Source organism: Leptosomus discolor, chromosome 1 (assembly GCF_034619465.1).
Source record: "Leptosomus discolor isolate bLepDis1 chromosome 1, bLepDis1.hap2, whole genome shotgun sequence".
Classification (NCBI taxonomy): Eukaryota; Metazoa; Chordata; class Aves; order Leptosomiformes; family Leptosomidae; genus Leptosomus; species Leptosomus discolor.
The window spans coordinates 7,366,582-7,381,990 of record NC_141391.1 but is presented as its reverse complement, the minus strand read 5'-3'; the positions used below and the strand labels follow the sequence as shown (position 1 = coordinate 7,381,990).

The following is a 15,409-nucleotide window of genomic DNA, read 5'->3' as shown; positions in this document are numbered from 1 at the left end:
ATTTTTTTTAGTTGAACAGGTGGTTTTGGGTCTAGGGGAGCATTGGTGAGATGGCAAAACTGTGAAGGAGCAATCCAGAAACTATTTCCTTTCCTAGCTTATTTCTCACAGCTGAATTCACTACTCTCACCTGTGCATTAGTCCATTCCATTTCAGGAAAAGGTCCCAGCTGAAGGCCTCTACCTGTGGGATTTTCTTCCTCTTGGCCTTTCTGGAAGTACATAGAGACATCTACTCAGGACAGGTTCCAAACTCAGATTTTTCATCGTGTTTACACATGGTGTTTAGTTGTGCGGTTTTGCTTCCCAGGTTGCTTTTTCAGGGCCAGGGTCTCATTTTTGCTATAACTGTTTTGGGAAATAATCTGGCATGCCATCTTTCCCTTCAAGCTGTAAACTGGTGTTAATACATGCTGAATTGCCCATAAGCTTTTTAACAAAAATGAAATTTCATTATATTATATAATATTCAAAATGTGAGTGCATATTACTGATTATAAATATCTATGGAATATCTACTTATCAAGGGAGAAGCAGGGGATCTATATTTTACAAGTATTAACACTGTACTACTATGGTTTGGTTCATTTTTAGTATACAACATCTACCAATCTCAAGTAATTATTAGCAAATCAAGCAAAAAGGCTATAAGAAATAAATAAACATTCTCTTGACAGTCCACCTCTTTCTAGCTAAAATTAGAAATAACCCTGTTGCTTCTAAATTTTAAACCCCACTCTAATTATCACTACGAATTTGTGAAGTTTTGACAGTAGGAGACTATACATTTCCTTTTAATGAACGTCTGGCTTCATTTTTTTGTGAAACAGAAAATCTGTGACAAATTCAGGCTCCCACCTGGGCATGAGTCAATGCCTTTGCAGAAAACATGTAAGTTCTTAACAAATAACAACATGGAAGAGCCCTGCCAGTAAAAGGGAGACTTATGTTGCAAGGATCACAGATTTTGTTAATAATAGCGCTACCATGTCTGTCGCTATGCATCCAATATCTTTTTTTAACAGAATGTTTAATATTTAAGGTTCTGAAAAGCATTTTTGCAAAGGCCATATTCATTATGAATATTATGTAATGCTGACCCTCACCTTGTAGTATATTACTTCAGAGAGTTTTTGTTTCTGTATTACTGAAGAATACAGCTTCTTAAAAACAAAAGGACAAGAAAAACAACACTTGTTCACTCTCACCTGCAAGATTAAGTCTTTTTTAACAGCAAGCATAAAACCACCAGGCTAAGAAGTTGTTCAGGAAAATCTTGAAACATTGTCATATGTGAATGGCTACTAATCGTCAAAAAACTCAGGGTATGACATTTTTTAATGTTAAATATAGTCTAAGGAAAAGGGACTTCTAGCTCCACTTTAAAGATTGCTCCTGTCATACAACAGTATTCTTAAGAGCTGAGGCTTATATTAATGCTGTCAAACTCCAGCCATTCAGATGTGTCAGCTAGCAGTAGAGTCCTTCGAGACATGGGAAACTCCTGAGAATGGTTGAGGGCTTAAATGCACTGAGTCACTCTTTGAAGGATGCATTCCCACCTCAGTTAAGTGGGATGAATTAAGGTCTGAATATTCAATTGAGCCCATACGGGCAGGATTTTTAACATGACAAAAACTAGAGTAAATTCTTTTACAGCGTAATGAGTGGCTGTAGATTCTGGTACATCAGGACCAAGCCTATCAGGAGCAACTGGGAGGCATTTGATGGACAAGTCCACCAGGGCTGATACATTTTCACCACAGCAAGCTTCTGCGTCTATGTAGTTTGGTTTGGGGATTTGGTTCCGGAGACTTTTGAAATTAATAAACCCGGATAGAAGAAATGCTCACAGAGTGGTAAGCACTACTCTGACAGAGGAAACATGAAATGCAAAAATACAGAGTGAGGAACATCTGTGTGGAGATCATTAACTAAGGAAGAGCCGAAAGTGACGTTCTGCTGCAAAATGGCCTTCCTTCAAAATACGAATGATTGCTGTGTTATAAGGACATGGGTTGTAACTACTGATGATGAGACACCAGCAGAACTGTTATCATTTGAGGGGCACTGCATTTTAAGATAGGCACTGAAAAAGCCAAAGGAAACCTACAGGAGAGGAAAAACAGTGATGAGAGATTCAGAAATCACAACGTGGAAAGACCGAAAAGAGGATATTACACGGGGATAGTGATCTGTTGTCTCCACTGAGGACAGAATCCAGAGAAATCAACCTAAATTTGCTGCTGTGAAAAAAGCCTCTAACTGACAGGGTGCTGAAACATTGAAACAAATCCTTTCCAGTCCTGCATGCTATAACTCCATACCTTTCATCCATGGGAAGTGTATTCCCTAGTAATTTCAGCAATTTTAATTTGGAACCAGATTAATAGCCAGCTAACGGCAAAAGGTGCATGACTCTGCTAATTTTTTTAAAAATATAATATATATATATGCTTACTTTCAAAGTAGGATTGCAATAAGTGGCTATACAATGTAGAAATGTAATCCTCCTTGTAAAAGTAGGCTTTTGAATGACCTCTACTCAAATGCAAGTGAGGTAGCATTTATGAACAGCATTCTTCATAGGCAGAATATTTTATGTTACAATGTGACAACGCTAAATGTAAGATTAAGTTTCCCAAATAGAGTTGTCTTGTGTCATTAGATGCACTAAGTATCACTTTGCCTCCAGCTGCTGCTTCAGAAGGGTATGTTTCCTTCTGTCAATTCTGACAGCCACATGCACATCTCGTATCTTGCAGGACATCTAAAATAGCACTAGATGCCTATCTTAGACAACGGAATCTAACCACAGAAAGTCGTCTTTTTTTTTTAAGGAGGTCTTCTATTTGCTAACAGACATTGTCATTGATACTAATTATCATTGAGTATAAATATATAGTTTAAATATAAAGTTTTGTGGTTTATTACATAGAAAAACTAAATCTCTGCTCTTTAGTTAAAAAAAAAAGTTTCAAGCTACTTTAAATGTTATGAGCTACTGTGGCAGTTGTGATCCTTTGGGACAACTCACTTTTAAAAATCCACACAAGACCTAGAGACAAACAAGGTTCAGTGTCTAAGTACTCCACTTTTAGAAGGGTTTAAATACACTTATAGTCTGGAAAGTCTTGTTAATCTGTGGATTAAGGAAGGATCAATTTAGTGCCATGGAAAAAAAATTAGGACATATTCAACACTGGGAAGTCCCTTGGTCCTTGGTCCAACAAAACATACCTTCATACTGGAACATCATACAGTATCATACAAGTCATCCACACAAACAAAACAGGGGAAAATAAAGTTTTCTGTTTAAAAAAAAGTCTTCATAAGATGAAGAAGATTTCATGAAAACCTCAAGGAACTACAAAGTTCCTGTTAATCCTATGTAGACGGCATTGAAGTACTGCTATGCTAAGTAACAGTAATTAAACATGAACATAGGGAGAAGAGGTGTGTAAACAAACTGTGATAGTGTTTTTAAATAAAGCAATGAAAAAATATTGCACTTACAGGAACTGTAATATACCGAACAGTATCTGTGATCAAGTCTGTTCCTTATGACAATGATGTGATTACTAGAATGCTGCATAATTTATATATATGCAATTACTAGTCACTAAAATCGGCATTTAGCATGAGGTGATGAACTTTTGTGACAAATAATTGCTTTTAAACTAAACATTTGAACCATGCCAGATAACGAGGAAAGGCAAGTTTCAATGAAAAGCTCAAAAACGTATAGGAAGCTACAATTCCCTTTTAAAATTTGAGTCATTCTTTTTACCAACTTACAACAGAATAATAAACAGTTGACAGCACATTGGAGATAAGTCCAAAAATACTTTTAAAACAGGCTTGTGAATGAAATGAAAATTCAGAAGCAGCAGATGGGTTTAACTGCTGTTAAATGTGGAGTAGTTTCCAAGAACATGTTGTATGTAATAATAAATAGCCAGAGACAAAAAGTTTCCCCAGTAGTTTAAATCCTGAGCATACAAGCTAAGTGAGGACTTTTAAGCTTTGGCTCACTGCAACATCCTTACATTTTACCCTTGTCTACAGCAGCAAAAATGCTTGTTATTGACAATGTGTGTCAGCAATGAGTGCAATTAAAGGAGTGCTGAACACTGTTTCCCAAGCAGGCAGGTTTAACATGGGCTTTCTGAAACAAGAATAGTTCTTGGCTGTGCTTGCAGGTTAATCACATTCAGCACCAGCATATTCATTGTCAGCAGTGGGTAATTATGCCAGTGTACACAATGCCTCAGTTTGTGCATATGTTTTACATAATAACCATGTTATGAATTGCCTCACTTTCTAATTCTTGATCTGGATGTGGGAATCGGGATGGCATGCTGCATCTAGGATTCCTGCAGTCAGGATCTGACTGCCTCCATGTCTCATCCCCTAATGGTTTGCAGCAAAATAAAGTCCTGAAGGCCCAGGGAAACAGGCAGCAAGTTTTCTGTTTGTACTTAAAAGAGTTCTAGGTTTGTCTCTTAACCCACCAATAAAATGGCTTTGTCAAGTGGCAGCTATGACTAAGTTAAAGGTTCTGCATCATTATATTTGACCGACACAAGTATTTGTGACATGGAATAAAATTGGAACTTATAAAGGCATACAGTAATGCACAGAGAGACAGACAAAGAAGAGTCTAAACGAATGAGCGCAAACAACAGTGAAAAGAAATCAATGTTGGGATTGAAGCCCAGAAAAAAAACATTGCGTTTATCTTCTGTTAAGCCAATTGCTTCTGTAAAAACAAAGGATTTGTGAGGAACTGTGGATAAAAGCATTGCCAGGTCCAAAGGAGTCTCTGGGGTTCAGTGAAGACCTATGTTTTAAACATGCTTCTGCCTGCACAAATGCATCAAGATTGAGTCTAGTTAGTTAGTATATAGTATCAGTATCTGCTTAATACTATCTTGGATGAGCTAGAGGGAATGGGAGAAGTAAGGGAACAAGCAAAAGAAAAGAAAGGTGAGGAACCAGCTGAAAGAACTGTATCAGTCAAGATCAGAGTTGTCAGATCTTCATGGGGGTTGCAAAATATATGTTTGCTCTGTTGCTAGCTTATCACTTTTCACTGCTGCTCTAGAAAATCATGTTTTCTAAACTGTCATCCCATAAACCACCTCTTTTCCAATTAATTATCTCCTTATAAACAAATGTTGATATAACTAGTGCGAAAACACATCTCTCTAATCCTATTATTATACTCCATTCATGGAAATGATAAAATTAATTCAGTCTACTGATGCTTGTGTGGCATTCAGTGATTACTTGGTGCCCAGGGATCTTCTAAGAGACCTTTTTCATCCCTTATCTGGTACTTGCTGCAACACTCTGAAGCAAGAGATTACTCTATTGCTTGGGAAACTCATCCATTAAAGCAATAGTCCCCAAAGCATGGCATTCATTCCCATCCCCAAATTAATTGATAAAAAGCACCAGCTGTATAAGCTCCCATACTTTGGTCAAGCTAGTAAGTAACCTTACCAGAGGAGTATAATTCATTTGGAGATTTCCAGAGCTGTCACATCTGTTCAATGTATCTCAACCAGAATATCCTTACTTCTGTCAAACGGATGTAAAACTACTTGTTTTGGTTGCTCCCTGTTCAAGTTTCTGCCTGCGCTGGTCAGTTCAATTTCCTGCAATTCTGTAACACCATTGCTCCTGTACCACCAAAAAAAGGGGGCTGAGTAACAGACTCAAGCCTGCACCCGCACTGTCCTCATTGTTAGATGTTATTTGAAGCCCTGTCTGGTTTGGGTCACTCCAGCTGGCTCCTTCCAAGCCAAAACTTCAAGAGAGCTAACTTTAACCACTTCAGAGACCTGCTTGGAGGAATCCCATGGGCTAGAGTTCTAGAAGCTGGGGGGGCAAGAGACCTGGTTGCTATTCAAGCACCACGTCCTCCAAGCCCCAAACCAATGCAACCCTATGAGGAAGAAATCGAGCAAAGGAGGTGGAAGGCCTGCTTGGATGATCAAGGAGCTCCTGGAAACAGTCAAAGGAAAGAAAGAAATTTACAACATGTGGAAAAAGGGACTGGCCACTTGGGAGGAATATAGAAATATTGTCAGAGTACGCAGGGATGCAACGAGGAAGGCTAAAGCCCATTCAGAAATAACTCTGGCTGGTGTTGTCAAAGACAATAAGAAGGGATTCTTCAAATACAGCAGTGGCAAAAGGAAGACCAGCCCCCTGCTGAATGAGGTGGGTGACCTGGTGACTGAGGATATGGAGAAGGCAGAGTTACTGAATGCCTTCTTCACCTCAGTCTTTACTACTTAAGGCTGGTCCTTAGGAATCCCAGACCTTGAAAGCAGGAGAGGAAGTCTGGAGGAAGGAAGACTGCCCCTTGGTGGAGGAGGATTGGGTTAGGGATCTCTCAGCCGGACTGGACACTCACAAATCCATGGGCCCCGAGGGATGCACCTGTGATGCTGAGGGAGCTGGCAGATGTTATTGCCAAACCACTCTCCATCATCGTTGGCAGGTCATGGAGGACAGGAGCGGTGCCTGAGGACTGGAGGAAAGCCAATGTCACTCCAGTTTTCAAAAAGGGCAAGAAGGAGCATCCAGGGAACTACAGACCAGTCAGCCTCACCTCCATCCCCGGAAAGGTGACGGAACAGCTCATTCTGGCTGTTATCTCTAAACAGGTGGAGGAAAAGAGGATTATCAGGAGTACTCAGCACGGATTCACCAAGGGCAAATCATGCCTGACCAACCTGATAGCCTTCTCTGATGGCATGACTGGCTGGGTGGATGAGGGGAAGGCAGTGGGTGTTGTTCTACCTCGATTTGAGCAAAGCTTTTGATACTGTCTCCCACCACATCCTCAGGGGTAAGCTTAGGAAGCGTGGGATAGATGAGTGGACAGTGAGGTGGGTTGAGAGCTGGCTGAAGGACAGAGCTCAGAAAGTTGTGATCAGTGGTGCTGAGTCTAGTTGGAGGCCTGTGACTAGTGGTGTTCGTTAGGGATCAGTACTGGGTCCAGTCCTATTCGACATACTGATCAGTGACCTGGATGAAGGGACAGAGTGAACCCTCAGCAAGTTTGGTGATGATGCTAAACTGGGAGGAGTGGCTGACACACCGGAAGGCTGTGCTGCCATTCAGCGAGACCTGAACAGTCTGGAGAGCTGGGCAGAGAGGAACCTGATGAGGTTCAATGAGGGCAAGTGTAGGGTCCTGCACCTGGGGAGGAATAACCCCACGCACCAGTACAGGCTGGGGGTTGACCTGCTGGAGAGCAGCTCTGCAGAGAAGGACCTGGGAGTCCTGATGGACAGCAAGTTACCCATGAGCCAGCAATGTGCCCTTGTGGCCAAGAAGGCCAATGGTATCCTGGGGTGTATCAAGAAGAGTGTGGCCAGCAAGTCAGGGGAGGTTCTCCTCCCCCTCTACTCTCACCTGGTGAGGCCACATCTGGAGTGCTGTGTCCAGTTCTGGGCCCCCCAGTTCAAGAGAGACAAGGAACTACTGGAGAGAGTCCAGCGGAGGGATACAAAGATGATGAGGGGAGTGGAGCATCTTTCTTATGAGGAAAAGCTGAGAGACTTGGGGTTCTTTAACCTGTAGAAGAGAAGACAGAGAGGGGACCTTATCAACACTTATAAATATCTAAAGGGTAGGTGTCAAGAGGATGGGGCCAGGCTCTTTTCAGTGGCCTAATGACAGGACAAGGGGCAACAGGCACAAACTGGAGCACAGGAAGTTCTGCCTCAACATGAGGAAAAACTTCTTTACCCTGAGGGTGGCAGAGCACTGGAACAGGCTGCCCAGGGAGGCTGCGGAATCTCCTTCCCTGGAGATATTCAAAACCTGCCTGGACGCGATCCTGTATAACCTGCTGTAGGTGAACCTGCTTTAGCATGGGGTTGGACTAGATGATCTCCAGAGGTCCCTTCCAACCCCTTTCATTCTGTGATTCTGTGATTCTGTGAAAACTGCTCTAGAAGGGGCCAGACTTAAGTACTGAGGGCATGAGCCGGATTGTGCAAACAGACCTTCTGTTCAGCAGTGTAGACACAGCCACTTTCTACTGTCAGAGGCGCACAATACCATTACCTGAAGTACAAGGGCCTAAGGCTTCAAATTGTATCAATTACTTTGCCATGCCTTTCTATTTTCGCACTTGAAAGTCTCCAATGACTTTAGGGGTGGTTCCCACCAATGCAAATTTACTTGTTTTCACGTTTCTATTAATCACAGTTATCAGCGATGACAACTTCACTTCACTGGAGAGAGACATCCTAGAATTTGAAAACATTGAATATGGATCAGAGTGTGACTGAATTTGCAATAGTGGTTTTGGGTTTTTTACATTATTTTCACCAGCCATTTAGACAGGGAATTGTGGGAATAAGACATGGCATGATTAAACCTAATCTTTATTGAAAAGTACTTAAACACCTGCTCAGTAAACTGTGGTCTGTTCTCAGGCATTACTCAGCCAGTTGCGCTATCTACAGCAAAATGGATTTGATATGCATGAGCTGCTTTGTCACAGGAGCATCTTCTGACAAAGCAAAGCTAATCATCAAGAACAAACTCATATGTTTGTAGGATTCCCTCCCCCCCCGCAAATGTAAAGAAATAAAGTAATAAAGTCTTTTTTTTCCCCGGGGAGCAATTTTTTTCTAACATGAGCCTCTTTTTTCATATTGTAGGCTGTATATCTTGCAAGAATTCAGATCAGTGATACTGCTCTTCAGCTGAAGACAATTCAATATATTATGCATCTTCTCTTGTGGCTTGATTACTCTAAATGACCTTCATTTTAATATAATTATTTCTATAATATTTTGGAGATAATCTTTCTAATGCCCAACTCCTATCTGCTCCAGGCATTCTTCTCAAAGTTTGTAATAAGGGTTAAATGCATACCATTGCCAAATGTAGTCATTTTCCAGTGTCTTACCTTAAATCTGCTCTGGTAGCTTCTGTGTATGTCTCCTCTGAGACCAGGCTAGTTATTAAATTCCGGTCATTAGGAAACAAATTTAGTCTCGGGCAATTTTTTCTACTAAACTTTTGTCAGATGCATGAGAGACTTTGTCTACAACTAGCAGCTCTCTTACAAGTTTATATTCAGTTCATGAATCATACACTGTAAAAAACAAACAAACAAAAAGTTCTTTGTGGAAAAGTGGGGAGTTCCCAAGCTGTTCCGGCAATTGGTTTGTGGTTAATATCAGCTTAGATTGCTTTCCCTGGAACAGGGGTATGAGATATTTGAACCCACAATCTAAAGTCTTCCTCTGTGTTATGGCAAACAGTTTAGTCTTTATCACCTGTAATGCCAAAGCTATTTCTAGGCTTCACAGAGTAGAATAAGAGGATTTAAAGAAACTTAGTATTTCACTTATGTAGATCATAAATAAAATAAGATCCTCTAATTCTCTCAGCTTCCCAAACTCTGTAGTAAGATTAAAAGATTAATGTCCCTGTGTTGCTCTCCCCTTAAAGAAACCACTTGTGTTGAGGATACAGGTGTCAACATGGATCAATGTTATGATCTACCATTACCCCCAAAGAGCAAATATAACAGAACCTAGTTCAGCTTTGACCCAGCAGCCCACTTTTTTTTCTGGAGATCTCTGCTCATGGTTTTCTAGGCACTACTGCTTGTGAGGGTATCACAGATGCGAAATATTTTGGTGGTCCAGCACAACTCAAACGGCAATATAAGGAAATAATACCTTCCTGAAATGGAAAAAGCATAAATGCATGTTTTTTCTAACACATCTCTTGATGCACCAAACTCATAGAAACACCTGGCATAAATTTTCACCAAAACATCATTCCCTTATTTTTTATCTTACCAAAGCTAATAACTGTGCTTGCTCTGCCAATCCTTAGAGTAAGGGACATTTACCAAAATGCATGTATTGGTGATTGGTTAGGTTCCATCATCTCTTCTGATGCCTCTGGAGACTATAAACATGCTCATCAGCTGAGATGAGGGTGTTTATGCTATTTTAGTACCAGAGAGACCTGTCTGGCCTTTAGTTGTCACTGGAGAAAGGTGTGGGTTTCCTATAGGTGTGGTGACATATCTACCACAGATATATTGGGGGATGTCTCAGATACCCTATGATATTTAAAATGTTGCTAAATGTCTGTGCTTTGGCAGGTTTATTACTCCTGGAGAATACTTTTTCCAAGTTCCACTCTACTTCCTTCATTTTTAGGAATACAGCTAGGATAACAAAAAGGAGCTCCCATATTTTCTGCTAGTAGAAGTATGTTTTCCTTAGTACCATTACAAGATGAGTGTCTTCTGATGTGCTGATCATCCATCCAGTTAGTTCAATACTTTTTTAATGTGGGTTCTCCAAAGTAAACTCTGCTCTTCAGATACCTCTACTCCTGTTTCGCTTTTGCTGTGGGTATGCTTCTTTAATGGCAATAGGTGCAGCACTTAACTCTTTTACTATCAATAGTAAATTTACTATCCAATGTTCAAGCCTGTGCTCTTCTAACAATGAAAACTGTTTCTGGCAACGTAATGGGGTGTGTGTGCCATGTCCAACTTCATAAATGTCCCATTTACTTCCAGTTCAATAGTGTATTTATCTCCTAATGAACTCTACTCATTGCTCCTGTGAGGATTCATCTGAGCAAAACACATCATTGGCGCTTGCCAACTTTTGCAAGGCGATATAATCTATCCTCCTTCTCACATCTTTCCCTTTGTGACACCTCGTGTGTTGGCTTCTGTTAACTGACTTCTGGAATTCCACATGCTTTTCGCTGCAGTCAGAGTTGTGATGCCGTATGCTTAGCTCTTTTCTCTTGCAGTATTGAGGTTCTCAATCAGGATAGAGTTCTCCACTCATTACCCTGAGTCTGGACTTGATCCCTTCTTTTATTTGTCAAATTCTTACATCTTTCCTTTTGGGATTCTTAGTGATGTTCCTGAGTTTTGTTTACCCTCCCAATCACAAGAGCTGTATTGGGATGTGACTTGGGCACAACAGTCTCTCCTCCACTACTTTCTGCCACAGGACAGCTAAGCAGGCTTGACGTGCTTTTGGAAGAGCTCCAGCTGAATGACTGGGAGAAAACAGACGTAGGGTGTATGTACTACAGAATATAGAGTCAGCACGATTTCATGGTGCACACCAAGGATCGGCCGTGTGGTATGCACAGGAGACTACACTTACATCTCAGTACACATGTAACCAACATGATCTCTCCTCAGAGACTCAACCCCCCAGCAATGCCAACTGGCTCTTTACTCACAGTTTCCTTAACCTTTTGTACCTCTGAATAAAATCGCTATTGATATTTCATGCTTATGGGGTAGACAGCATTCCTAATCCTTCTTTACTTCAGTTTTATAGTCTTTTTGGCTGAGGCAACAAAACTATTAAACATATGAAGGATTTTAAAATAGCAATTGTAAGAAAAGAATCTGCCCTTTGCTGGCATTCACTGCTTGCAAAACTAGAGTGGTGTTGTTTTCCTTGTCCTCCACCTTCCAGCAGAATTTCAGCCCTGGTGAGTCTGGCTTTGAAGTGCTTCACTCTCCTCCTCTGCATCTTTTCTCTGTTCCTTTTAACTCCTTCTGTGAATCACGCTCAGCAATCCCTTACTTCTGACAGGACTTGCAAGAGGTCTCCTTTAGATTACGCCTGGTTTCAGCTAGCTGTGAATAACCAGAGAAATCTGATGTCACCTCCCATGACCCAGAGACTGTGTCTTACTGACATGAACACAAAAGCATTCACTGGTTATCTCAGAGGACTAATGTAAAAGAGGTTTTGCCATGAAGCTTGTTTCAAATATATCCTGCCTGATTTTCAAGTTTAATTTCAAGCCTGTCTGACAAAATACAGCAAAAGTTACCGCAAACAAAAGAAAAGTAATTATGGTGAAAGACATTTGGGGAGTATAACTATGCTGTATTTTTGAGTGTCTTCAGGGGCATAAACATACATTTTAGCTTTTGTGCTATATCAGGAAAACTTTACTCTGTTTAGTTTTAGCAGGATGCTAAGTATTAGACATTGACCTCATGACTCACAGGAAAAAAATGTGTGTTTAAAGAACAGAAATAATTGCTCTACCTCAGTAGGTCCATCTTTCCTCTATCTAAAGGAGAGTCACTGTTTAAACACATTCCCAAATTTAATTGTTCTAACATTTAATCCCCCCAATGACAACAGAATGTCTTTTTTATGAAATTTCTTTCTTAATATTTCTGAATTCTCTTTATATGAATTCTTAGTGAGCTAATACTTTTATCTGCTTTATATACTCACATGTCTTAAATACAGTGAACTCTTACTTCTGTCTTTAGATTTGTATCTTTGGGATTTTAAAAACCTGTAAATCTTTGTATTATTTTGAGAGTCTGCTTGGAATATATTTATACATACATTATGCTTATGTTATGTATATAAAATGTTACCTTTTTCAAATTTATACAACAGTTCAGTAAGAATATAATCATATTCAACAGATGCAGGGATGTGTATTTATTTATATAGGAAAAATGATACACCCTCAATTCTTCCTCTAAAGTATTAATCCTCTTTCTGAGCTGGTACCCTGAAGAATTATGTCACTGAAAATAGAGCTACAGGGCAACCAGAGGAAAAAAAAATGAAGCTGTAGTTTGGAAAAGTACTTTACATAATACTTGTAAAGCTCACTACCACGAACATGCCATTCACTGAATCTCATGACAGTAATAAAAATGAATGGTACCCTTTAATGCCCTCACCATCTAGACACATTTCACAAGAGTGCAATATGTGTTGGGTTTTTTTTTTTTTCCCAAAACTTTGCCTTATTCACTCTGCCTGCACAAAATAGCTCAGATCTCTTACAGCTGTCAGCCTCCCCACATCAGCAGTAAACACCTCCCTCACCCTGATCATCAGTCCCCTTCCTCTGCTAAGACTTCATTTATGAGAGCGATGGCTGATGTGTATATTTTGGCAAACCCGAACATGGGCGAGGTGGGGGATGGAGATGAAGAGATTGAAGGAGTGTCTCATGGGAATGCTTGCTGGAAACACTGTTCCTTCAGGTGATACAGGAGAACTGGAGACAATTCTGCTATGTCACCAGACCACTGCATCCTCTGTAATCCTTGATGGATAGGCAAATAATGCCTAACCCTTTTAAAAAATCTTTACAGGTGAAATTAGCTCTGCAGTATTAAGTGCAATGTGTAATCAAATGTTTGATACTAGTGAGCTCACCGGAAAAAAAATGGATGCCTATTTCGTCTTACTAGCTGTTGAGATTCATGACTGCCGAATATCTGTCACAATCATAGCTAAATTTGTAAAATGATAGATCAGATTTATGACAAGATATGGATTGTTCAGGCATTATGTCTTAGCATGAATACTTATCAGATTGGACAGAAACTCAAAATCCCTAGACTGCAACACTTGGCTAGAGAAATAGCAAAAATAAATCACTTTTAAAGATGAGATTTCTGGTCTGATTAACATCTTCCTGACCAGCAAGTGCTAAATCACTCTGAACATGGTAATGAATGATCCTGTTTTACACAAACATACACATACATCCATTGCACACAGGAGACAGAGCTAAGGTTGCCATGGGAACTTTACCTCCAGATTTTTTTGGTTTTTATAATTAAAATAACACAAGTCCAGTGTTTCAATAATTTAGATTTTCCTTGTAATTAATTGTGTTCATGTTTTCTTTAGCAAGAATTCAGTTTATGTGATGGGTACAGCCCAATGCGATAACTTTATTCAACATTTCTAAAACTTGTTTTTCTAAGCAGCGGATATTTTAAACCAAAGTCACTGTGCAGGAATGACTGCAGTAGAGTATAGAAATAGCTGCATCAGTGTTCAGCTGCTGATAAGGTAACCTCCATGGCAGCAATGAACTTAGCACAAGCTGTGCGATTGCGCCATAGGCTGGGCCAGCTTTTGGCATAGGCTGACGCTGAGGGCTGGGAAGAAGCAGAACACTTCTGAGACCTGATTCCTCCCCTCCACCAGCAGCCGTTGCCCCACACACACTTAATCCAGCATGAGGAGCACCAGCAGTCCCCAGCCTTGCTCGCCAGCATTGCCCTCCACTCAATCTCTCTCAGTTCATCCCTTTTCTCCTCCTATGCTCTTTGAGGTCCATTCCCGACTTTGCCTGGATGTTCAGAAAACTTGAGCTAGCTCTGTGTGCAGGAATACGCTCAGGCTCCTCACTCTAAACTTAGGCTTTGGGTTTTCAGAAGAGGTGACCTACAAACCTCATTGACGCTGACAATTGAAAGTATACAGCAAATAGCCTTCCTCGACAAGCCTTCCCTCCAGATGAGGGCTTTTGTGTCTTACAGAATTTACATGAAGATACCAGGAAAGAAGAATGGTTATAGGAGTCATCTATCTTTTCAGTAGAGGGAAACTCAAAATTTTGGGCTATCAATCTGTAGAGCAAGACATAATATTAAAAAAATACCAGCAGCCTTTCGTCTACATTTGAACACATTGCTTCCTCTAGAGGTTTGGACCTTGCCATAGGTTATACGCAAAACAGAGAATACTAGCACTGTGAAAGGCTTATTGATCTCATTGCAGTAACAACGCTGCTACTGACTCCAAGAACATTAGCTTCATAGCCTGCAGTTGGTATACATGTACAGGTACTGCTGTCAGTTCTGCAGACAGAGAAAATTTTCTTTCTTCTTCTGCTTTTTGAAGAGACACCTGGTGTATTTAAGGAGAAAAGAACTGAGAAAAACCAAGTCTTTGGCGCTATAATGGAATGAGACCTTACCGTATAGGTCTGTATTGAGGAAGGAGTTTAGTTAAAATACTCGGTATAAGTCTCCTCCCTAAAGGAATAGCACTTAATACATGTTAAAATATAATTGTATAATTGGAACTCAAGTGTTTGGGTTATGTAAAAGGTGCTGTAGGCGTATCAGCTTAGACAGAGGTAATTAGATTTTGTATATTAACATTTTTCCCTTAAAGGGATAATCAGTAATATTTTTAGTAGTGGGGATGCTTAAGCCTAGGAACTTGGGGAAAAAAAAGATGCTGTTTGGATCTCCTTATTTAGCTCTGTGTTTGCTTTGTTCCTACCTCTGTCGCTGACTGGACTATAAGAATATTTCTGCAGTAGATTGCCTGCTTAATGCAACCCTGGCTTGATGTCCTCCCAAAGGCAACGGTGTTACTGCTTTTGGTGAAACCAACATAAAACTGAATCACCTGCGAGCATCAATCATGGTGCTGAAAATAGGAGTAGATAGTAGCATTAGATAACACAATACCTGGCATGTATCTATAATAACGGGTCATATACTGAAGCCACAAAAGAAGTCTGTGACAGGGACAGGAATAGAAGGAATTAAAGCTTTAATCTCTCCTGGAGACAAGGGT

The 15,409-nt window shown here is 40.3% G+C and overlaps 1 protein-coding gene across 5 annotated transcripts in view; it reads right to left on the bottom strand.

Moving 5' to 3' along the window:
- The window catches only part of DLG2 (discs large MAGUK scaffold protein 2), a 1,022,965-nt gene that overhangs the window by 634,379 nt on the left and 373,177 nt on the right, over positions 1–15,409 (bottom strand). The window contains exon 5 of one of the 5 annotated variants that reach the window (XM_086481686.1): positions 131–211. The exons of the other annotated variants lie outside the window; for them this stretch is intronic. Within the exon in view, the coding sequence (XP_086337812.1) occupies positions 131–211 (81 nt within the window). The remainder of the gene's footprint in view (positions 1–130; positions 212–15,409) is intronic. 5 annotated transcript variants of the gene reach the window in all.